This window comes from Ammospiza nelsoni, chromosome 21, assembly GCF_027579445.1.
Source record: "Ammospiza nelsoni isolate bAmmNel1 chromosome 21, bAmmNel1.pri, whole genome shotgun sequence".
NCBI lineage: Eukaryota > Metazoa > Chordata > Aves > Passeriformes > Passerellidae > Ammospiza > Ammospiza nelsoni.
The window spans coordinates 8622019-8647731 of NC_080653.1; the positions used below are offsets into that span (position 1 = coordinate 8622019).

Sequence of the window (25713 nt, forward strand, 5' to 3'; positions counted from 1 at the left end):
TCAGACGCAAAAGAAAGTGAGTGGATTTCTCCCAACAGTTCCCAACTCAGTTTTGAGGCGGGATTTTCCAGCCTCCCTCCCCAAGGAGCCTCCCCTTCGGTTTCTGTATTTAGTAACATCTCCGAGGCTGTTAATGGCACTGTTCCACAGTCCAAAAGTTAACTCTGGGCAGTCTTTATAATGTAGGATCTATAGGGAAATCCTGTGCTAAAGAACAGTGGAAAACACTGGTTTTACACTTAAATATCAGGCATTTTTGCACTGCAAAGTAGGTGTAACAGGTATTTTCATGTATGTTTGAAGTTACATAAGGATCATATTATATAAGGGCAGATTGATTTAAAGTGAGGAAAATAAGAATTGTATCTTGGCTCTGGTCCAGCACACAATGCTGAAACCTCAAGTATTTTCATCTAAAAAAAGCCAAAGAACAGCTAAGTTCCTCAATGCACGTCTTGGCTTGTACGACCTTTTTTGTTTTAGAAATCCTACAAACAGTGATTAGAAGGAACATGAGCTGAAATTACAGTGCAATTTATCCACGACTGACTTACCCAGAGTTCTGGCTCCAGTTCTACCTCGGGATCTGCTAACACAGACCTCTAACACATTGAAACAACTGTGCCAGGGACAACCCTCTAACTTTTGCAGTCTTTTATTAAAAAGGAAACAGATCTAGACCACGATGGGACAATAGTTCTGTTCTCTCCCCAAAAAAACTTTAGTCAGCAACTTTTCTTCCATTTCCAAAAGCGTTCAGAAAGGCTTCTGAAGCTTAAGCCAAAGACCAGCTGTAACTTCCATCCTCAGAATCAAAACATTTAGAATAAAAGGACTTATTAACAGAAAAATAAGCTTTATTACTGTAAACGACAGAAGTATTTGCAATTGGTATATGACTCATGATATAAACATAACAAATATTAGATTGCAAGAGAATAAAGAGTGTTTATTGAACAATTCCTTTTTATTAGAATTATACTCCAGTGACTGAGAGAATATTTGGCTGAAAGGCTTTATATCCCAGGCTGACAGACTGTAGGTCTAGGAAAAACTGAGCACAGGATTTATCTAGAATAGTTCTGCCAGGAATATAATTTCTACAGAAGTTTCTCTCTATGTTTCAGTTCACACATTCAGATTTTGCTGAAGCTTACAGTGAGTTAATACAGAGAGACTGTTTGCTTAAATATTCAACTGTATTACTCTGTACTTAGAAGCCGTCAGATATTTAATCAGAATGAGTAATTTATTAAACAAAGCAGTAAAGTTGCATTTTACAGCACTGGACAGTGTGTACTGTCCTTTGACCCCTATCTCTCTTCAGCAGTGGTGCCAGAATGGGGAGTGACAACACCCAAAAACACAACTCACACTCTGAATCTGGGTTTGTTGAATTTAAACACAGCACAAGTCTGAAGAGTAAACAGCAAAATGCAAACATGCAGGGCTGGAATATTTAGTTTATCTTTTATTCCTGCTGGCATTGTAATGGTTGTAATTCCTTCCAAAGCACTGAATGAAACACAGAGATGTCTGTGCACTTAATTAACATGCAAGAAGTTTGTCTCCTAAGAGAGTTTTTAGGACAGAGACAGTGAATTTCCAAACATGAGTTTAGGAACTAAACCCATGGAAGCTTCTTTTATCCCCTCAGAGCAGTTCCCATCCAAACACTTTAACTCCTGGTGTCCCCAGGACCCGCCAATTTGGGAATGAATGGAAATTCACATGGAAAGTTTTCACTCTTCAGGGTTAAACACTGGGACCCATCCCTTATTCCTGTGCTCTGCCAATACTCACACTCTGAAAAAGGAGTGGGATATTTAGTTTAGTAAGGATCCAGATTGGTTTGATGTTCTACATACAGATCTTTGGGAGTGCTTCTGAAAGAAAAGGTTTATTAAAACAGGACAAGATCCAGTCGTGCCAAGCACTCAGATTTTAGGCAGTAACCACCCATGTGTAAAAGCCGAAGAGACACGGTGAAGAATGCTTTTACTTTTATTTACAGCCACTTTTGTGCTCACACACTTCTGCAGATTCAGCTCCTACCCCGGGCTTTCTGAGGATGACACTACACCGGTTCCTCGGGGGCGGGGATAATTAATGAAATCCCATCGGGGGTTGAGTAAAGGGTTCTTGTATCTCCCGGCCGGGCACGGCCGCTCCCGCCGTGCCCTCAGCGGCTGGGAACGGGGCTTCGCCTTCCCGCCATTTCCGCACCGCCTGAGGCGCGAGCGCGCGGACCAGTGACCGTTGTTTTTGGCGGGCTTCGCCTGAGGGCTTCACCTGAGGGCTGACCCTGAGGGCTGACCCTCAGCCCCGTCCCTGAGGGCTGAACCGTCAGGGCTGACCCTCAGCCCCGTCCCTCAGGGCTGAACCGTCAGGGCTGACCCTCAGCCCCATCCTTCAGGGCTGAACCGTCTGAACTGACCCTCAGCCCCGTCCCTCAGGGCTGAACCGTCTGAACTGACCCTCAGCCCCGTCCCTCAGGGCTGAACCGTCAGGGCTGACCTTCAGGGCTGACCCTCAGCCTTGTCCCTGAGGTCTCTCCCTCAGCCTGGTAAGTGCTGACTCTCAACATGGCCCTGACCCTCAGCCCCGCTCCCTCAGGGCCTGGAATCTGCAAAGAGCAGATTGCATCTTAGGCGTGCACCTGTGAATCTTCTAAATTCAGTACAGCTGGTTCTGTTTTTTAGGGCTTGTGTTTGAAATTATGCCAATCACTGGTGCTGCAGTGTTAAGAGGAGCTGCCATAAAATCATGTGAAATTTGGATGTGTTTGCAGCACTAATTATTTTGCTTTGTTTATCCGACTTCCATACAGCAAATTTGGAAAAATCAGTCTATTGCTGCCTGTTAAGATTCAGCAAAGAAATGAAAAGGAGTTTAGCTGACACACCGGCTCGGAGCACAGCAGGTACCAGCCCTTCTTATGTGCCCTCCTGTTCACACCTCATTATGCTTTTATAGAGACATAAAATACATTTATGTATGTAGTATTCATAGAGGATATTCAGTATTTAGCCCTAAATCCCCATTTCCTGAGTGGACTTGCATGGGTTACCTGTTTATTGCAGGGCGAGATTTTAGATGGATTCAGGGAACTGGTCACTGAGGGAAAGGTTTCACTAATGGGATTATGTGCAGGACAGAGGGCTGGGAGCATAAATTCTGTGAGGGAATGGCCTTTTATGTGTTTATTAAATGCAATTCTTATGTGTAATGTAAAATAATTAATTTTATTTACTTGTTTTAAGTGTGGGTTGTGTACCCTTTTGCAATTAATATAGCATTACTTAAATTTTAATTTTAGGTTGTCTGCCTGTACCACTGTTCAATCAGAAAAAAAGAACTAGACAGCCCCTCACTTCAAATCCACTTAGAAATGAACCAGACACTGGTTCTGGGACTCGTAGTTATGACTTCTCTCCCTCATCATTCGGTAAATAAGACATTTTATTTTTTTTTACTGCCTCTAAATCCAAATAAATCTTAACTTACTGATTGTATTCTATGCAATCAGACATTGTCTTTATCAAGAACTATATGCATCCTTTATATCTATTTCTGAAAAGTTCATTATGTAAAAATTGTCCTCCAGGAAATTTCTTTCTCCTCTGTACAATTGAGCTTTTTATACTTCGTGCCTAGAGGGAGTTTGACTCTTTGTGTGATGGAGAATGAAGTAGCACTGGCATTTAAATAGAGTCTCTTGAAACTGACCTTTTGTTTTCAGTTGATTTCAATCAACATTCAAGTCCTGTGTTACAAGAAGAAACATTTGTAAGATGTCATTCTTGTAGTTCAGAAAGGAACTTCTGTTCTTCAAATTGGGCTTGGAAGGAACGGTGCAGAACTCTGCTTTTAGTGCTTTCATTATGTTTTACTTGTAATAAAGTTTCAAAGTTTTCTCACAATAAAATCTCTGTTGCTAGTAAGTCTAATGCTTGTAACTGAACTATTGTCTAGAAAAGCAACCTACTTGTTAGAAGTTGTCTTATAATTACAAATATCAAAGGATCACATTCCCTTTATTTCTTTTTTCTTCCTCCTTCCTATGTGAGTCTGTTTGTGGGACGTTAAACAGAGTTGGAGGCCTACAAAGACTTACTACCTTTCAGTCTTTTCCATTTTTATCAATATTCCATCCTTTGTCTTTTGAAAATTAGGCTGGGGAATTGCAAACCCAGAAGTGGATGAACTGCAGAAAGCAGCAAACAGTGGGTATGTAAAAAGCAAGTTATTTGTTGCTTTTTTGATTTTTATTTGGATGTTGTTTCCTGAACAATCCATGTGTGTGTTACAATAAAGCTGCTGCTGTGCCACTGATACTTTAAACTTGTCTTTGAAAGCCAAGCAGAACATCCGATGGCTCCTTCCCTTATGAAACCACCAAATGCATCAAAGTTTCATTTAGCAAATGCTGGAAAAAACGTGTCTGCCTGCAGGTTGGTGAAGCCTTTAATGTCTATAACCCTTCCTTTTTGTTCTTATGTGAAAATGCATCTCACATTTTCCCATATGCCTGTAGCAGTTAAAGCAACCCTTTTAATCTCACTCTCAGAGGAAACCTTGTTTATTTTATTTTAGAGTTATGAAAATATGTGAATTTTGGGGCAGGAAAGATCCCTTACCCAGGGCAGGACAGTAACTGAGCAGGGTTTTAAGGCCTGTTGAACTCAGATAGATTTATGCACAGGTGTAATCACTGCCCTGTATATGGATAAATTTGGTGTAAACTCAAGGGAGTTTGGAGATATTTAAAGCTAAATCAACAATTTATGCATTGCTTTCATATTCTTTAATCACATAGCTCACTATTGAGAAGAGGCACTGTGATACTGAACTGTTGTATTGCAGGAACAGAAGTGAATATGCTCCTTTAGGTAAAACAGCAAATTCAAGATCTGATAATGGAACTTCTCAGAAGTTTGAGACCTTTCCAAGCAGTTTGAAAACTGTCCAGCAGCAAAACCACCCTGACAGTCATAACCCATCCCAGCTCATCAAAACAGACACAGCCAAAGGAAAGTGGCCAGTGAAACCCAACACTGTGGCAAGAAATCTGCAGGATCAGAGTCCAGCATATAAATTTAACTACAAAACTCAGCAAAATAAAATGAATGAAAACCAGTTTGGCTGTGTCCCAGAAGACAAAAGTCAGGTAAAACTTATAGGCAGGGTTAATAGGAAAGACACAATGAAGAAAGTAGTAAAGAAAGAAAACTGGTGGAAGATGATGAGGTTTTCATCAGCTCAAGCTGCCTAAGTAAAACCTGGAGTTTCTGGAAATTTAGAATTGAGATTTTCTGTATACTACTGTAATAATCTAAAACCCTCAGTTAAGTGGCAGGAAGTTGTTTGTATATTCTGAACAAATGCCCTAATTTTAATATAATTATTGCCTATTTAAAATAATAAATAATAAATAAATGCCTACGTGCCCTTTGAAATTACAAGTGTATAAGTCTAACTTAAACTTTTGTTTTCATCTGAAAGGAAATTTCATCATCTCAAGTGAAAACTAAAATAAAAAAGAATTCTTTGCGAATCCTGTCTGCAGTCATTCAGAGTGTGAGGCACTGGAGCCAGTATGCCTATAAAACTGCACTGCTGTTTGAAGTTTTAGGTAAGCATCATAGATTATAACAATATAATCTGATAATAATGCTAGGGCAACAAAAAGTGAGAATTTTTCAATGGCTGAAATAAACCACAAAATACTGGCATGAACACCATCTAATTTCCCTTCCATTCAGCTATCAAAGGTGACTGAAACAGGTATGAAATTTACACTTCAGTCATTCTCCAACATCAAGTTTTTCTATCCTCTTTCTTTCCTTGTTTTTAGAACATGTTAATTTCCTATTTAGTAGGAATCTTCTGTAGAGTGATACAGTTTTAGAATATTTTTTAATAGAATTAATCTTGGAATGATTAATTTTTGCTTAATGGGACAGGCACACTGGATTCTGCAGTCACACCTGGAGCGTATGGAGCAAAGAACTTTCTTCTGAGAGATGGAAAGGAGACCCTGCCTTGTGTGTTTTATGAAATTGTGAGTATTCTGTGTCCACACATAACACAGTCACCACTGGCTCCAATCCTTTCCAAAGAAAACATAAATTCACAGTGCAAAAGACAGGCTGAATGTTTTTATCATATTGTTCCCAATTTAGAGCAATACTCACTACTTAGGCATCCTCAGACTTCTGTTTCAGAAAAATAGGTGAGGTTTTGAGTTTAGTTTTTAAGTAGCTGATAACAGGAACAAAGGTGATGTAGAGGTTTTCTGTTTGATGTAGCCCTCAGAAGCAGCCATGTGGAGAGCTTTTTTGTGAGGTGATGTAATTGTTTTGTGTGTTTATTGTGCTTTGATGAAGGACCGTGAGCTTCCACGACTCATTAGAGGTCGAGTGCACAGGTGCATGGGAACCTATGATGCAAAAAAGAACATTTTCAAGTGCGTCTCTGTAAGACCAGCAACTGCTCAAGAACAGAACACTTTCCAAGACTTTGTTAAAGTTGCAGATGTTGAGATGACAGCATATGTAAAAACTATGAATGAAATGTAAAAATCAAAATGGTTGTCCAAACCCCAGTTTTAACTAATTGTTACCCATAAAGGCTGGACATGCTACAACATTTACCAAAATTACCAGTGAAAATCTGGTTAAACATTTGAAAATATCACTGTGCTGTGTTATCCAACAAATGCTGTGTTGTGTTCATTGGGTTCCCATTTATGTGTTACCTGATTGATGTTTTTTTGAAAAAATAAATAATCAGTATAATACCTGTATAAAATAACAACAGACCCTGAGGCTGTAGGAAGATTCCCAAGGACACAGAGGAAGTAGAAAGGAAAGAATTATTAGAACACAGAACTTCCTTGCCTTTGCCATGGAAATGTCTTTCATGACAGATGGACCGTGTACATGTTTATGTGCCTTTGCCTTCAAACATTACCTTTCATAGGTTATTCCTGCTGTTCCTATTTCCCTTTCCTCTACTTCAGAAGCTTTGTAGCAGATCTCTTGGGAATTGCAAAACAAAAGAGTTGTCAAGAAAATAGCAAACAGTATGGGGATTTTTTTTTATTATTTTATTATACAGTGTTGGCAATTGGAAATTTCACATTTAAAATAATTGAAATATTGTATCCAACAAGTCAAATACAGAAAACAGTTAATATTCTAAAAAGGAGCCAGCTAGTCAACGCAGAAACACATTAATGGAAAATACAGCTTTTAGTTACACTTAAAAAATTATAGATTTAGAATAAAACTTGAACCTGGTCCAGCAAATTGTAACAGGAAAACGCTTTTACACAGTTTAACCGCAGACAGTCTTTATTTAAAAAAGTGATCTGTCAGTGTGAGCACAGGCAGTGCCAGCAGCAGGTGAGATCTGAAGGATGTGCTTTACCAACTGCTGCCAGGATCACTGGAATTATCACCACACCTTCAGTGTGAGGTGGGCTCAGAGCACGGGTGCTTCAGGGAGGGTTTTGCCAGTTGCAGAGGTCTGGCAACATGTACACGTGTTTGTTTTATTTAAATATTATAAAAATGTTATAAAATGTTAAAGGAAGCTCCAATGGAAGCATTAGCTTGACTCATAAAAGGTGCAGAATTTTGCAGGATGCAGAGGTTGATGATTTGCACAAGAGAAGTTGAGCTTTAAGAAGTAAAGGAATTCATACAGCAGTGTTGTGAATAGTGAGACTGCTGTAACAGTAATTTAAAACAGCTTCCAGTTAAGTGATTGATGCTTCCAGTTTTGCACATGTGAAACTTAGGTTAATAAGTAATGACAGGAATAGGTCCTTTGTCTACTAGGTATGTTATGGCTGTTAATAAAAATCTAAATTAATTTTTCTTTTCAGGAAGTGTTTAGATCTTTGCAAAAGAAGTTTCTATTTGACACTAACAAATCACTTTTTCTAGTGAAACATTAAGTGAACAGTCGTAAACATTACACAAAACAGAAGAAACCCTACTCAATACAGTTTATACACACTACTAAACATTTTTCAGTTGTTGGGTGATTTTTTTTCTTGACCATATTGATCCTGTCTTGTACAATGGTTCTAGTGTAAAGGCACAGGTTGGTTAGGAAAGAAAAGCCTGCATCTCTGTCTTTCTACTATGTGGTGATTCTTTTCTTTTTGCATGTTGTTTGTTATTCCTCACTTTTCTGACTCTCACATGAAAATTATCAATCTCAGCCATTCATTAAAAAAGTGTAAGACATCACTGAAAAGCACATTAATATACAGAAGAGACTGAAATTTATTCTTCTTACTTTAGGGCGTTCCTTCAGCCTATTTTGTTAAATATGTGGAAGATTTAATTTCTCAGTCCCTGTGAGCAGAAGTGCAGAGCACTCCTGCTCTCTTTCTCAGTGTACTCAATTCTGCATTGGAATCTGCATTTTCAAAGAACTTGCTAAGTTTCTGTGCAGAAATTGCTTTTAGAGTGCATGGAAATGTAAGAACAGGACAATTATTTTGGAAAACAATGCAATGTTCCATTGAAGTTTAGAAGGGTGAGGAATGTAAACAAGACTGCAGAAGTCTTTGATGTATATTGAAATAACACAGTGATTGTTCTGTTTGCATTTTCTTATACATCCTCAACATGTCTCTGTCTGTCCCTTCATGTACACCTTCCATGAAAAAAAATAAAAATTCAGAATCAGTTGGACTCAGCTAAGTGAAGAATAATAAATTTGATCACCTGGTTTGTGCCAAAATACAAAACTAAGAAGTACACCTCTGAATTAAATATAATCTATGTGATTTTTCTTTTTAATAAATAATAGAAAATAAAAGATGAGAATAGAATTAGAATTAAAATTTTATTTTAAATGAAAAAACACAACAGTGATGTGAGATTAGAACCCAATGTTTCTTTTGCTTAAGGCAATCAAGTGCACTTATTTCAATGCTTGATAATGAATTCAGTGCTGTTGTGGAAATCAGAGCTCACAAAATTCCATACAGACTAATGAAATATGGCCATTTGTACTTCTGACACAGCAGCAGATTTTTGCTGGTCATGTTCAATAGCATTTCACTTCACTTTTTTGTTTTACAGTCTGGACTAAATTGCAATGGAAATACTGGAATTGGTTCATTCTGGCTTGTATTGTCACTACAGATAAGGGCCATTGGGCACAGACATTTTTGTAAACAGAGATTTTTTTTCTTTTCAGCCTTAAACAACAAAACCCAAAATCTATAGCTGTCATATTTCAAAACATTTTGTTAAAGTCCACTTAGAATTATAATTTAGGAAATACTGAGAAGAAATTCTTAGGGATTTTTTTCCTGTTATTAAAGTATTAAATCATCATGAAGCCTTTGGAAGTAGTTGGAGTTCTCAGAAAAAAAGAAATTTAAATTTTACCCAGGACTTCATGAAGATGTCTCTATATCTTGGCAATTGGAGCAGAAGTAAAAACTGTGCCCAGAACTTAGAATATGCAGGTGCTGCTAATATATATAGATTAAAAAGAAACTTTTCTTGTATACATTTTTTTTAGCTATCAATCTTAATTTTAGGCTGTGGCTACTCGTAGGTGCTTTTTCACTAATCAAAATAATTGTAACAAAATATCATTATTGATTTTCAAGTTACTGGGTTCATAAAAGTTCTGACATTTCACAATATATCAAAAGTGAATTGAAGCTTTTAAAACTCACAATTTTGAGACACAAAAGAAACTGGGAGGTAGACAGATGTTTTGAGGATAAACTGATTCTTTTTTTGTCTAAGGCAGGATGCCATGATGTGGTTAGAGCAGTGTGAAGGCTGCTGATTAATCCTATTTCAATTCCAGAGCGTTCGCTGCTCGTGCTTACGGAAGACTTTCAATGCACTTTTGGTCTTTGTCAGTGTGACCTTCTCTTCCCCATCTCCTCTCCTCTCTTTAGCAACACAGCCAACTGGAAGTGCTTCAAGAATTTCTGCCCATTAGTGTAGACAGGAATGTTCTGTTCTTAAACAGTAATAAAATACTATAAAATAGTAGGTATTGGAGTTGGAGATATGTGCTCTTTTGGTGCATATTTTGCAAAGAATGGTAAAAAGACAGACAACATGACCCCAACAATTGCCAGCATGTACCCCCATCCAATCTGGCAGTCTCCTGCATAGTAGATGTCTGAGTTCTCACAGAATCTCTTCACAGTAGCAGAGTTGAAACCAAAAGGGTAAACCAAAAGCCCAGAAGCCATTATGAACACTAGAGAGGAGAAAAAAAAAATCACACCAGTTATTATCAAGCATTAATTCCTTTAGAACAAAGGAATCCTAATTTTAGAAAGGCAAATATCTATTATATTAAAATCAATGGGAAAAGGCATAGCTTATAAAACCCCCTTGTGATTGGCAGATTATCCTCCTTTTCATAATTACCTCTTGTGAACAGCAGTGGTGTGACAAGGCAGCAAGTTGGGATTTTTTTCATGAGAACTCTTGCCATTAAATAACTTCAGAAACGCTGTGATCCAAATTATGTAGCCATGTAAAAAGTACCGTGGTTCAGATAAAATGGAATCCAGAGGAGAAGAATTCCTAAGTTGGCAGATTCCAAACCAGCTTCACTTTCTTCTCAGCAGCATTTTTGTGCTTGAGACAAACAATTACTTTGTTCTGCCAAATAGAAACTTTCAATGAAAGAGTTCAAATACAATTTTTTAGATTCTGCTGGTGAGGTTGTGATAATGTGAGATTCATTAGTACCGACTCAAATTGTTTAAAACATCCTGCATTTGAATAACTGATGAAAACCAACACCATCTATCTTCTTTTTATTTATTTATTTATTTTATGTCTCTTGGCATTGGAAGGCCAGGCTTGCCTCCTGCAATAACCCTGCATTACCCATTGGCTTTTAATAGAACTTCACAGATTTTAGTCTTTAAGGAATCCATGTCATATTCAAATATCAGTTTATGCACGTTATTGAATCAACAGCAGAACCACTTTTCCAACTTTGAAAATAAGACTGCCCAAGGTATAACTCATGAGTAAGATAAAGATGCATGAAAATCCCCCAGGGACAACTCTTGGAAGCTGATTCTGCCCAGCTTGGAAGTGGAAAGGGGCTGAGCCAGGCTGATGTGAGGGGTTACAGCTCCTTTTGTCTGAGACAGCACTGAGAAACCACATTTTCTTCTCCATCCCTTCTGCTAATCAATTACCACTGTATTTAAAATCTCTACTCTATTTTAAAAGGCTTTATTTTATGTACTAAAAAGATACCATGGACCAGTCCCTTTTCCTCTCTTCCCCTTTTCCAGGGCAGTGTTTTGTTCAAATTCAGGGAAGTGATTCAAGCAGCAACCAGAATTAACAGTTATGTTTGAGCTGATAGATAATTCATAACCAGCAAACATCTAATGAAACATTAGGAGTATAAAACAAACACTGTGAGCTGTTCTCTGTGTTTGTGATTGCCTTTCAGGTAGGGCATGTGCATATTACTCCAATTATAATATTGGAGAGGCTTAATCTAAAAAATATCCACTAAAAAAGGGCAATCACTCATTAATCTTTTTTAATTAAAAAACACTTTAATTAGCTGGGGGCTAGATGAAGTCCAAAAGTTTAACACACAGCCTGTTGACTCTCTGAATAATTTGAATTAAACCTTTCCTTCTAGTCCAAATGGAACTGCTGAGTTAATCCCTCGTTGAAAACAGTAAGGTGAAGAAAATGGAAATTAAAAGGAGAGAAAGTGGAGCAGCAGCAAAGTCTTGTTTCCCTCTGGGTATCTCACACATGGGTACAAAGAGAAGCTGCCTGCCAAGAGGGGGAACTGTGAGCACCAAGTGTTTCACCTGCTCCAGCAGCCACCCTCCTTCCTTTAAACCTCAGGGAGAATTTTCAGTGGTTGCTGTGGCCTTTTCCTCTTTCCACCTCCCCACAAGGAGGGTGCCAGGTGCTGCTGCAAGAGCCAGAAAGAGAACAGTGCTTCCCAGCACAGGCAGCATCCTGAGGCAGGCTCACAGTTCCTGATCCTCCACAGCTGCCCCTGCTGGGGGTGCCCAGGGCAGGGGGAGCTCCTGGAGCTGAGATTTCAGCAGCTGTCCCTGCTTTTGGGGCCTGACAGTCACCAGCCGTGCTGAATGAATACAGAGAAGTTGTGTTATGCAGATCTCCCTAACTGCTCATGTGTGACACCCCTAAAAACAATATAAATGAAAATACAGTAAAAATGAGGCCAAACCAGATAAGGACAAGGGGTGATAGTTTTAAAATTAAAACAAGGTGGACTCAGAGTAGATAGAAGGAAAAAATCTCTCATGATGAGTGTGGTAAAACACCAGCACAGGCTGCCCAGAGAGGTGGTGGATGCCCCATCCCTGGAAGCACCCAAGCTCAGGTTGGACAGCTCTGAGCAATCTTGTCTAGTTGAAGACCTCCCTGTTTGCTCCAGGAGAACATTTACAGGTCACTTCCAACCCAAACTATTCCATGATTCTGTCATCTTGTTCAGTAAAGGTCACTGAGCTTTCCCAAAAGAGCTGAGGGGCCAGCACAGCCTGAGAGCCATATGCCACTCTTGCACACCCAGGAACATTCCAGAACATTCCAGAACACCTCCTCTGGGGGCAGAAACATGGGAAATAACTCAAAAAAGGGAGATTTTTCCTACTGCTGTTTACAAGAGTATTAAACCATGAACTAAACCTGTTAATCCCTGGACCTGTGCACTTGTAGGTTCAGAGCTGGGACGTGGAGCAGGGGCTGCCCAGAGCCTGTGGTGCCCAGGGGGTGCCCAGCACAGCTCCCCTCCAACCCAGGCTGCTCCACTGCACCACGAATCTTGAAATAGCCCTGGGGTGCAAAGCCTTCTGTGAAATGTTGGGAAAGTGAGCCACTTTTACAAGAAACAGCCACTGCTCTAAGCAAGAAGCAGGTCTAAAATTAAAATTTCAGTTTGTTCATCTTTTCAAAGCCAAAATAGCATCTCATTCGATGAAGAAAAAAAAAAAAACCAGAATTGGAAACAATCCTTTCAGCGATAAAATCCTTTCCTAACTGTTAAATTTCACTGTTTTTCTGACACTGTCTCAACCCCTTGCTCTGTTTCACATATCTGTTCCATATATGTTGTCTTTTTGATTGGGTTCCCCAGAATTGTTTTGAAGGCTGTGTTTTACAGTGTTTTGATTACCACTTGGTGCTGATGTTGCGTGGTGTGATTTAATGGAAGCAGCTTTATTTTTTTCCGAGGCTAGAAATAATCTGTCACAGCTGAACGTATACATTCACATATCAAACGGGCTAAAAAGTTACCCATGGTTTCATATCCTCAGGCATGTCACAGAATGACCTCATTATTCTCATTTAGGTGCCCTCTTTCTTACAAAGGCTCCAAATATTGAATAGCCCCGTTATTAGCCGCAGAAGCCGAGCTTTCAGGCGTGCTGCTAATGACTGCTTAATGGTGCTGTCTGTCAGCAGCACAGCGAGCTGGGACAGCGCACAAAGGAACAGTGGGGCTCCATTTAGGCTCCTCGTGTAACACTCACGCCTCTGCACGGCTTTCCAACAACAAACATCACTTTCAAAGGTGTCAGAACACAGCAGCGAGTGCATCTCACCGTTCTGCGTGCTGTAATCGTGCTGTCACACGAGGTGATGAGGCCACACGACATATTGGGGTCTGTTCTGCAGCATGAAACCTCTGGGTGTGAGAGGACTTGCTGGTAAAATATACAGTTTTATACTTTAACTCAAGTATAGTTGAGTTATGTGGTTTGATGATTTGATTAATCTCCCATCAGCTATGGATGGTTAAATGGTTACACTGGTTAAAAAGTGCTCTTTCTTTTTTTTGTTTATCATGTGCCACACATATAACAAACATGGTGTTTGTTATATGTTGGTGATGAGGCCACACAACATATTTGGGTCTGTTCTGCAGCATGAAACCTCTGGGCTCTGAGAGGACTCGCTGGTAAAATATATAGTTTTATACTTTAACTCAAGTATAGTTGAGTTATTTTTTAACGTGGTTTGATAATTTGATTAATCTCCCATCAGCTATGGATGGGTAAATGGTTTCACTGGTTAAAAAGTGCTCTTTGTTTATCATGTGCCACACAGGTGTTTGTTATTGCTGGGTTCTCCCCACCTGAGCCCCCTGCAGTAACTCACAGCCACTGCTGATGGCAGCCCAGAGACAAGGCCAAGCACACTGCTCCCACAGTAAGTCAGATTTTATTTCTGCTTTCTAATCCCAAACAGTTACAGTCTCATCCTCTTTGCTTCCCTGGTGTCCTACAGGCAGATGGTAAATGGCATTTTCTCCTCTGAAGGGTTTGCCAGCCAAAACCTGGTTTTATTTTAAGAAGTATATTTCTGAATTGCTTGCTTTCTAAATAACTTTAATAGGAATAAAGTATTATTTGAAAAGAGGACACTTCTCTTTAGGGAAAACAGGGCTTTTTGTAGGAAAAGATTGTAAATTGTTGGTGAAAATACTGAATCAATGACACTTCTAGTTTGGAAAAATAGCATTTTCTGCTATTTTGAAATTAATAATATATAACTCTTTGTCATTGCAATGGTTTATTCATTTCATTAAGCCCCTGTACAAGTGTTTAATTATTTAAATCTCTCACACCATTTTCAAAGCAATGCAGTTCTCTGGAGTGTGTGCAGAGGGCACCAATGTACAACACTCTCAGGTACCATGACAGAAAAGGCTGTTTCCCTTCCACTTCTTTTGGCAAGACTGATGGAGTTTCCAACATCTGAAACACAATAAGTGAATCGTTTTCTGTATTGTGAAGCAGGAATGTTTAAACTGGACTAAGATTGTGTTTATCTTCCATACTAATGATAAAATGGATGGAAATCCAAAGGTGGCTCACAAGCATAGAGGACAGAAAAACCTATTTTATCTTGTTGTGTTTGTTGATGTGTTTAGGTGATGTGTAGTAGTGAAATATGCTGTGTGCATGAGTTCTCTTCCTGAAATTACCTGCTGTAAGAGGATTAGTTTGTCTTAGAAATTTAATTTGCTTACTTTAGGAGTGTATTATATTGCGGATACTTATGACAATGATGGATTAATTGCAAGCTTGTGGGACATATCAGATAATCATTGGAATTAGGGTTGAATCATAGGCAAGCATGGGTATTATTCCAACCCTATTACAGATTGTCATAGTCTTGTGTCTTCTTGGAAGATTTTTATTGACAGAGCTTAATCTACCAAAGCAATTTTCACTCATCAAGAAGTTTCCCCTTACATATAATCCATTACCTCCCTTATTAAACCTGGCAGTTTTTCTTATGCACAATCAGTTGACTTCGAATAACACCTTTCCTGTCATGTTCATACATTTTATTCACCTAATAATTTTATTAGCTGCTCTCCAGCTTTTCATTACTTACATGATCTTAAATGAGAAAGCAGGTGCTGATCCAAAGCCACAGACAGCTTAACACCAAGCAGAAGCACAGGTAACAGGGAAAACCCGGCAGCCAAACACAGCCAGACATCTTCAAAAATCACCTCTTGTGCTACTGCCCTGCCTGGCCTGCACTCAGTCCTTCCCAGCACTCTTCACAGTTAAATATTGTTGTAGCATGCCTAAAGGTTTCTACATTTGGGGTATTTCGGATAAATTCTCTTGTACAAAAAGGAGGTACAATATTTCTTTTCCATATCTGTCCCTTGAAGACAGTGCTGAGTAAGATCCAAGGTTTTTGTCAGTAATAGCTGCACATCAGTGTGCAAATAGAAACAAGATGGAATTCTGGGCTTATCTGAAAATTAGTGATTTCCTTTGGACTACTTCAGGAAAGGAGGGATTGCCCAGAGTAATTTGGGGAGAGCTGAAATATATCTAAAATCAGCAGGCATCATTTAAAATGCCTATTACATATAAATAAAACAAACAGGAAAGTGACCTCTCAAAGATAAAAGAAACCAGACTAAAATCCTACTGTTATAACAGCTGAACTTTGGAGGGTGAGGCAAGCAGGGACTGCTAAATGCCATTCTGCTCTGCTGAACTCCTGGCAGGTGCATGTCAGGTACCTGGAGTTCAAACTCTGGCAAGCAGCCCTAGCAATTATTCCCTCCAAGGAAACCAAAAGGAAGAGCAGGAAAAAGGGATAATAATGCCCATATATTGGTGTAAAGATGGAGCTGCCTTCCTTTGTAACTGAATAAAGAGCTGGAACTCCTCATAATGGCCCAGCCACTTCTAACATATCACACTTTAGCTCTTCTTTGTAAAGAATTATTCCAGTAGCATCATTTCAGTCAAACATGTTGTGATTTGAGGAGCTTCTATCAGTGCTGGACTGGTGCCAGAGGAGTAGATTATAGCAGTCCCTTTTCTGGCTTTTCTAAATGGTGCAACTCACAAGTTAGCACTTAGCAGCTGTAATATAAATGTAGTTATAGCAAGAGCTGTGTAGCTTGTCAAAGCCCTTTGTAGCTAACAAAGGGAATGAGTTCATTTGTACAATGTCTCCAAACTCTGTGCTTAAGGAAATGCTGACTCCAACTCACAAACTAAGGAGCTGCATCAGATACAGTAGGTTGTATTTTTATGTATGTGTATACATGCAAAATTATGGGGAAATATGTGTATATCAAAAGCTGGGCAATGTTTTCAATTTTAATTTATTTGGACTTAGCTGAAGTAGAGTAGAAATACATTATTTTGAATAAAGTTAGCTCTGAAATAAGGGTGTCCATGCACCTTTTTTACACAAATACTTTTAGTGCCACTAAAATATCCCACTCAGGTTCTGTTGGCACAGCTCCCTCATTCTACAAATAGCCTGTTTCAGAAATGTCTAACAATTGTAGGAATAGCTGAATCCATCTTACTTATGAACTGAAGGGAGTGGAATCTGACTATCCAGACTTTGAAAAGAAATTCTCTGAAGCCATCACAGAGGTAATTGGGCTTGGTAATTACTGCATTAGCTGCAAGTTTATTAAGGGCCACAAAAGGAAATGCCATCCTGGTGACCTTTGAGGCTGCATTTCACAGCATGTTTTCTACATGAGAACAAATGATGAAACTTGACTATTTCTGCCAAGTGAGTGGTGGCTCTGGTGAAGATTTATAGCTGTAATCTGGTAATCTATGGGCCTAATCACACAGTTATAGAGCTGCGTGTCATTGACTTGGAAAGCCTGAAATGATCTAGCTCTGTGTGGACTGTGCTGAAGGAGTGCATTTTGTCATCTGCAAGGTTAGGAGAAATACAGCCTCTTTAGCAGACTGTAAAAGAGAGACAAGAGCTAATGTTTCTCAAAATAGCAGCCTGTTACATGAAATTTTACAAGAGTCAGAGAGCTAAGAAATGGCGACTGTCAGATTGGAAACCATTATGATTTTCCTCTTTTGTACTGCTTCAATAATTACATAGATTTTCTATTTATTTTTTCTGAAAATTATTTAAGTCATGCTCACTTCATCTCTCTCAGAACAGCAAACACAGAAGCAGACTAATAATGTAATATTGACATATTTAAGTGTTGGATTCTTTAGCTGAGAGCAGCACGTTCAGAATGTATCATGCCTGTAATGTGCCTGTGTTCCCTTATCTTTGTGTCACATTTTATTCAACAGTCAAGAAGTGCTAATAAAAAGTGCATATTTCAGTTGTTCTATTTTAGGTAAACATAACATGGTACACATTTTCTAAGCAATGCACATTTCTACAAATAGAAATCAGGGTGGCAAATGCTTTGCTTCTCTTCTTAATTAATCTATCCTTGCCAAAACTGCTATGTTCTTCAGCATGAGCAAGGAATGAAACTGATGACTGAAAATTTAAATTAATGCTTTTTCTTGTGATCTTTTGGCTGAGAACAAGAGCAGCTTCCACCTGCCATCTGATGCATTCCCTAGCAAAAGAAGCAATGTCAGCCTGGGTCCAAAATTCTCTTTGATGTGAGAAAAGCATTAGAGGAGAGCCTTCCACGAGCCTTATGCAGCTGCAGGGAGTGAGGGATCAGCCACATTTATTTGTCTTTGCTTTGGAGCCAGCTCACCTGGGAAGGGGAGATGCTGCCCAGCCTGCAGCAGGTCTTGGCTCCTGCTCTGCCTGTCAAGTCCAAGCTCTTTAATAGCTATTTAGAGCAGGGGCTGAGGTCCAAAAGACAGGCAGTGATGTGTAGATCACCTGAAATGTCATGATTCCACATGACACATTTGCTCCCTTCTCCTCCCCACCTGCTCAGCCCACAGGTCTGTTTTAAATCAATCTTTTCACCTCTCCCAAGACTCACAATTTAAGCAGAGCAGACGCTGACGAAAACAGATTTCTAATGAAGCTGGTGGCCATTAAATACCAGCCTTCAACCAGAGGTGACCTTATTGTAAAATGTTGTACAGTGAATTTATTTTGACTTTGCCCATTCTCTACCTGATCTTGCACACTGGCAGCCAAGGCAGTGGTGGTGGGAGGTCTCAGAATAATGGCCACGTCTCCCTTCATTACAGCTGCACTTCACATCCCAGCAGCCTCCCAGCCTCAGGGATATCACATTCATTACCTCTTTCAGAGACATGTATTTTACATATATGGCTGAAAGGTGATTAGAATCCCTGACACAACAGTGCTTTATCTGGAATGCAACCATGAAAAATACATGCCTAAAACAAAAAAGACATCCTACATCCTTCTCCTAATTGATTTAAGCTACAAAGACCAGCTGCAGTTTTCCCAGGGCACAGGAACTACCAGGAAGACACAAATTGCATGTTTTCAAATCTCCTCATAAAAACTGCTTGACAGGGGGTTGAAAGCAGAGTTTTCTGTTTCTCAGATGTCCTAGTCCTGTGAATGTCATCAGTCAGCAGAAGCTCACGTGCCACCACCTGATCATAAAGAACAGTTCTGTAACAACCCTCATTTCATGCTGCTGATTCCAGCCCACCATAAATCAGCCACACCAGGAGTAATGTTGGAAATAGTTGTCTGCTCCAGAGCTCCTCTCTCCCAGCCCAGGTGCCACACAGCTGCAGCCACAGGCAGCCCTGTCCTGCTGAAGTGGGTTAGAGCAGCTCCTCCAGCAGTGATGCTCCCTGAGTGCTTCAAAGATCTTTAATGCTGCTCACTGGAACAGTGCAGTGGTTTTAAAAACATTATAAATGGAGTCAGCTCTGCCTTGAGCCAGATGCTGTCTGCAGATGGAAAATGGGATAGCAACTTCTACTTGACTGAAAGCTGCCTGGAAATGCAGCAGGTGATCCCAGCACTGATCCTCAGATGCTCAATGCACTCTGATCCTTTCTCTCCCATGCTCTTTCTAATATCCAACTTTAATATCCAGGGTTTGCTGTCCCTGATGGCTGGTTGTGCAAATGAGTCAGCACAGCACATCTGATGTTTTGACTTCAGCCTTGTTTGACCCCTGTGTTCCTCAGCCAGGTCTTACACAGCAATTTTCAATAATGTCCTTTTAAAACCTGTGGTCAAAACTGTCCTGGGCTGGTTGTGCTGCTCCAGCCACCCTCAGTTAACAGCAGACAGAGCAGCCTTAGAGAACCCCAGCCACATCTCACACGGGAGCTTCATTCAGTCCAAAGCTGCTAGAAGGAAATAGTAAAACAAAACAAAAAGAAAAATACAGTTGTGTTCTGATGCAGAGCTACCTAGATTAGAAAAATCATGTTGAAGTCCAGAGTAGTGATAGAAATGCCCCAAATTACCAGCTAAATGAATGTGTTTTGGGGTATCTGATCCTTCTTATCAGGTTGGCCCAGCTGCACAATTTCCCAACTCCAATTATACCAGAAGGCCCACACTTCCTCCTTCATTAATGCTTTTGAAGGATTTAATGAGTGACTTCATCAGGTTAATAAATCCCCTCAATAATTTTATTCCACTTTGATACAGTTATTCAAGAGGTGCAGCTAACAAATGATCATCATTTATATTTCTTGACAGAATAACTTAGTTCATAAATTTGGCCCATGAAATTCAGAATTCATAAATAAACTATGGGGAAAATTGAATATCTGTGGGGAGGAGGGGTTAAGGTTCTGTTGGAAATCCTCTGTCTGTGTGCAATAACTCCAGGCTAAGGGGAGCTGCAGGAGGTTGGTGCCTTTTGGCAATGTCCTGCTTCCCACTGAGTGCTGAGGGGAGCCCAGCTGCTGCAGCACATGTGCCACTGGACATAACCCACATTCATTTGCTCCAGCACTCCCTCAGGTTTAAAATCCAGCTTCATAAAGGCTGCTCCATTTCTTGAGGCAAAGCTCCTCAGCTGATTTTCACCAGGTGCAGTGACACTGTCAGAAAAAAGCATTCTATTCTGGAAATTATTTTAAAACTGAATTGAATTGGTTGCCATGCCATTTTTTTTCCCTGTGGCATTATAGTAAATGACATCATCAACAAAATAACCTTAGGGGCAAGGGTGTTTTCAGAATCTTAACCTCTGGATGGCCAGCAGTATTACAGCTTCCTATTACCAGATTAATAATATTTATGGTAGGTAGACTGCAAGAATGGGATCATACTATTTATTTACTTACTGTTGAAAGCCACCTCTGGCAAGAACAAATTTGCCATTAATCACCACCTTATCTCTGTAAGAAAGAGTTCCTCTCAAGGACATCTGTATTATTCCCATTGTTTTATTAATACAAGAATAGCTCTGCTGTGGATTTTTTTACATTGGACTTTATTTATTTTCTAGATTTTCTTTTTAAAGGGGAGCTGAAATGCTTAAATCAACCCTGAACTTTCTTAATAAATGAACTACTTAAGACTGCAACTGTAGTGATAAGATCCCAGCATTTCCCTGGATATATTTTTATGCAAAGAAACTGCAAATCAGGGGTTTTTTCCTTCTTTTTTTTTAATCAACTGAAACTCCAGTTATGAATTTTGAGTTTCTTCTGGGAGTGCAGATGACCTTGTTAAGTTGTGAGAGTGCCAGAAAAATGGTGCCCTCCAGTCCAGGGTGTCAGGGAAGTGAAGCCAATTTCTAAGCTCAGGTCTTGTAATAAAAAATGTATATTTCTCTCTCCTTTCACATAGGCTTTAGCCAGCATTTGAAACATTACTTACTGGACTGTGGGATGATTTGTTTTTCGAATTTTTCAAGAGCACTGCATCATATATTTTCAACTTTAAAAAGAAATCAGTGTAGACCCAGCAGAGGACAATATTAGCAAAAATCTCTTTCATGTGAGAAAAGCATTAGTGGAAAGCCTTCCAAGAGCCTTATGCAGTACCAGAATGAGGTGGTTGTGCCAGTAGAGAGGGTAGCAATTAATGTTAATTTGCTGTTTAATTAGGTGTCCAGTACAGAACAATGGTGAGATACCTGTGTGGGTGGCAGGAGCCCCAGACTGTCAGGTGGACAGAGCCACTCCTGCCCCCCAAACTCGGGCACTGCTCCCACAGCAATGACTCTGCAGCCTGTCTGATGTGCTTTAGGCAGTAATTTGTTTGCAGAGTGAAAGGTGTGCTTGTAAACACAGCAAAGGGCTCTGGCCCCTGTCCTGCTGTTCAGCCCAGACTGTGGGGTGTGAGGATGCTGTGGGAGCAGTGCCAGCCCTGCAGCTGGGTTTGTGTGGCTCCAGCAGCTCAGCTTTGCCCTGCTGAGAGCTGGGACCCTCCTTGCCAAACCCACCCAGCAGTGAGAAACACCCCAGGGACAGTGCCAAAAAAACCCCACAGCATTTCCATCTTGCTGCATTTAAATGTTTGGCTTAATAACATTTATGGGGCAGCATGGGAAGATGAACTTAAATCCATCATTTGTCCTCTCAGGATACTGAATTACACCATTACTGAAAGGGATACAGAGAAATGTGTCCAATAAACAGAGCACAGTTTGCACAATTTGTTTTGCATTTCCCACATCCTGCAACAAGAACAGGGCAGTCAGGCTCCTTAATGATCATAATGTATGTACAGAAAGGAGCAGCTCCCTGAGGGCTCCTGATTAATCAGGAAAATGCTCATTTGTTCTGGCAGAAGTGATGTGCATCTAGGCAGGGCAAATGATGAACCCTAAGTGCACACATCAGCCATCAGGGCCCAAAAGTTTCCATTCACTGAACTCATTTTCCCTCTAAGAAATAACTCTCCACGTCTCAGCACTGGTTCTTGTCCCAGTTCCGTTAGGGTTTGGTCTGACAAAGGCAGAAAGAGGCCCCACATCCATTTCTGGATGAGACTCTGAATGCATTGAGCTCCCAAATGAAGATATTTCTGCTGCTTGCTCTGATACCCCATTCAGGGGAGGACAGGAGGCCTCAGCTGCTCTGTCTGATCACTCTGCAAGAGACTTGGGAACAAGTTGGAAGATTTAAAGGATTTTTCAGCAGCTGATCTAAATCCCTGCCTGTTTTGTAGTCCCCAAGAAGCTGCCCACTGATTGCAATCCTTCCTCCACTCCATCACAGCCATATTAATTCTGTGGTTTGGCACAGCTGTTGCCATCTAGAAGTTTGCAGTGTGGCATTTGAAATCTTTATTTCAGATTTTGTTTTCTATTCTGAGTTGGAAGTTTGCTAGTAATGAGGTGAATCCTCTGTGCCTGACACGTATTTCCCTTGGTGTTCATTTTTAAATTAGCCACAGAAAGGACAAACTAAAAGCAGATGTGTCATGTTTTTCCTCTGTGTGTTTGGAAGCTCACTGATGGAAATATCTTTGTCAGATAAATGAATTCCAGGTTACTGGGATAAATAGATGCAATAAAATACTCATGTGTAGAAGAAACCCTTACAAAAATGTGATCCAACAACTCTTCAAGGAAATTGCCATGTAAGAGATCCAGCTCTGAGGCTTACCTCAGACTTTTGCATAACATGATAGTTTGTACTTTAAACTGCAGAAAATGTGATGGGATCTTTTGATATTTTTCCTCTTGCTTTTGCAATTTCATGGGATCAGCAGAAAGGGAAGGGAACCAAAGCTGAACTAATGCTGTGCTTTTGCCTCCACCACTGCCTGAACACATGGCTGAGAATCTGCTACCCTTCTTATGGGCATCTCACAACTGCCAGAAAATGTGGATTTTGGACTTGTTTTCAGCATAACATGAGAAAAAGGAAGACCAGAAATAAATGAGAAGGCTGAAATATAATCAAAAAACAGTAGTTATTTAGTTTGGCTGCTGATTTATTAATGTGTTATGGTTAAGCACTGAGGAATAAACCCTCACTTAAAAATGTTCCTCAGCTCTAGGCAGGATTATTTACAGGAAATAAAAACAGTTAAAGAATTAGAATGAAATCCTGCACGTATTGAGTCAACAGAAACGTTGCCACCGACCTCATTAGGCCAAATTTTACCCCCAGATATCTACAAAGAGCCACAATTCTCTTGCAGTGTGACTGGCAGATTAATATCTGACAACACCAGTTTATCTTTCCCTACAGAATCCTTAATTTTTATGCAGCCAGCCTAAAAACTTTGCTCCACAAGTTTATTTCAGTGCAAACCAGACAATGTTCCCTGCTCCTTTCTGTTTGCTCACTGTCACCATTCCCATTTGGCTTAAGCACCTCCTGAAATTATTATTTTGCCTCCATGTCCCTTACAAGAATATTTTTCCTCTGAGGTATCTGCTTTCTCAGCAGCAATTTTAAGGCATTTCAGGCTACAGAAGAAATATAAAATAAACCCTGTGCTCATCTATATCATGAAGAACATGATCCTTTAACCCTGTCCTTGGGAAACCCATCAGCATTTGCTGTACTTCAGTGATTCTCCATATGCTTTTGCAAGGAACATTTTGCACCTGCCAGCACAGCACAGGACAAGCAGCAGCATTGCAGGAGGAAACATTAACTAATTTACACAAAGCCTTAGGTGGTCCATTAGTCCTTCATTAAAACAGGAATGTGTAATTACTGCATCCACGGACAGAATGAAATTTGATGGACTACAAAGAAGCAATGAGTGAAACAATTAACAACAAAGGCCGAGTAGACTGCTCTGATGGGGAGCCATGGCCTGGCTGAATCAGTCTGGCAGCTCAGGTTTCCCTCTGCTGTCCCCAGGGATGTGCCCACCCCAAACTTTTCACTCAGTGCAGACAGGTGAGCTCCTGTCAGAGTCACTGCACCTGCTGATCTATTGCAGGTCGTGTAAGATACAACCAACAGCCAAATAACCTGCTCAGCACAGGAGTACCCTTCTAGCATCATTAATTCCATCAATCCATTCTTTCTCCTGTGTCTCTGGACAAATGGTTGCTCCTCCAAGCCTGATGCCATTTTTAGGAGGATGCAGCTCAGTGGAGCACCACTGCCAAGGGGGCAATGTAGCAGATGCTGTCCCAAAAGCCTGATGGAATAGCTGCTCCACAGGCTTCAGTTCATTAAGGTAATTGCAACTGCCCTGTAGCAGAGTGCACAGTTATATTTGGGATGGCAAAATCCATCCAAAAGAAAAGCATCTCCCCTCTGCACTCTCCAGCCAGGCAGGTTAATTGTGAGTACTTTGCAGTGCCTGTGGTGAGGCAGGAGCCTGGGGGGCTCTGTCACAGCTTTCATCCACAATTTGATTTAATGCCCTCCATGAACAATTGCATCTCAGTGCTTGTAATAAGGAAATGTCATAAAGGTACCTGCTGCCTGCTCCAACATCTCTTGGCTTTGACAGGTCAAATTTACAGCTTTAATTCAGCAGCCTGGAAGCTTGGTATTCTGTACACACACAGGGAAGGGCTGACAGAACAATATTTTATAAAAGTTCACCTGTGTTCAGCAACTCATGGAGGATATAACCCCTTGGAGCTTGTGAAATGACTTGCAGACAAATTCCCACTGTTTTGCAAAACATTCCCAATGTTTTGCTTCTGTAGCATAGAGAGTTGAACTTTCAGCAGCTTGAACAAGTGCTCAGTAGGGTTCTCTCAGCTGTGAGCATCCCCAGCAGGAGGAGGAAAGAGCCCTTCAAAGCAAGTCTGATCTCCCTGCTCCTGATCCCCAGGTGAGATAAACCCCCCAAAGCAGCACAGCTGAAGCACAGAACTAAATGTGTCCCTGTGGAAGACTCTGGACAAGCCAGCTGTGGGATTTCTGTGCTGTGCCGTGGCTGCCATGCCCAGACAATGCTGAGCACAGCAGGTGGGCAGGAGCTGAGCAAGGGAGGAGACCCCCAGGCCCTGCCCAAGCTGCTCTTTGACACTCTGCTCCTTTTACATCCCCTGCTCTGTCCCTGCTGCTCCCAGGGGTCACGTTGGGGAATGTCACAAACTGCAGGCACTGCAAACGTCCCCGGTCTGGGCAGGAGATGCAGCTGTTTAATGAGCCCTGCTGTCATCGCAGCAAAATGACTCAAGGACTTCCTTAAAAAAGCCTCTTATGTGTAGTATCATAGATTATCTTAATGTCTTTTAACTGGGAATACTGCACAAATATTACAAGATACTCCTGAAATTACACACTTTGAAATACTGCACAAATATTACAAGATAGTCCTGAAATAATGGGAATTTAAACAGATCCTGACAAGGAAAACATAAATATTGAATGGAAAGAGAAAAAGCATTGGTTTAAATCTTTGGCAAAAGGAATATTCTTAGGTAAAGGAGTTTCACAGCACATCTTGCACACAGGAGTCAGTGCAAGTGTGTACTCTAGCACAACTTTTGGATTGCACCAGGTTTTATTTTATGGCATTAGTTTTGGTTTGTGCTTTAATCTGTAGTGGAGAGATGGGAAATTTG

General features: G+C 40.4%; 2 protein-coding genes across 2 annotated transcripts in view; one reads left to right on the forward strand and one right to left on the reverse strand.

The window, feature by feature from the left end:
* Positions 1 to 2749: 2749 nt before the first annotated feature.
* On the forward strand, positions 2750 to 8325 carry SPATA22 (spermatogenesis associated 22). Its single transcript, XM_059486749.1, has 8 exons — positions 2750 to 2923; positions 3320 to 3448; positions 4176 to 4230; positions 4359 to 4454; positions 4867 to 5170; positions 5506 to 5635; positions 5967 to 6064; positions 6390 to 8325. The coding sequence occupies exons 1-8, from the start codon at positions 2881 to 2883 to the stop codon at positions 6579 to 6581; spliced, it is 1047 nt and encodes a 348-aa protein (XP_059342732.1). The 5' UTR covers positions 2750 to 2880; the 3' UTR covers positions 6582 to 8325.
* A 474-nt stretch (positions 8326 to 8799) lies between these two features.
* The window catches only part of LHFPL7 (LHFPL tetraspan subfamily member 7), a 54952-nt gene continuing 38038 nt past the window's right edge, over positions 8800 to 25713 (reverse strand). The window contains exon 3 of the mRNA XM_059486750.1: positions 8800 to 10257. Within this exon, the coding sequence (XP_059342733.1) occupies positions 10031 to 10257 (227 nt within the window). The 3' untranslated portion in view covers positions 8800 to 10030. The remainder of the gene's footprint in view (positions 10258 to 25713) is intronic.

Bases quoted from the DNA above. Each gene is read 5' to 3' on its own strand.
- SPATA22 (XM_059486749.1), top strand. From the start codon at position 2,881: ATGAAAAGGAGTTTAGCTGACACACCGGCTCGGAGCACAGCAG. The intron at 4,231-4,358 runs GTATGTAAAAAG...TGTCTTTGAAAG, and splicing joins CAGAAAGCAGCAAACAGTGG to CCAAGCAGAACATCCGATGG. The intron at 4,455-4,866 runs GTTGGTGAAGCC...GTTGTATTGCAG, and splicing joins AAAAACGTGTCTGCCTGCAG to GAACAGAAGTGAATATGCTC.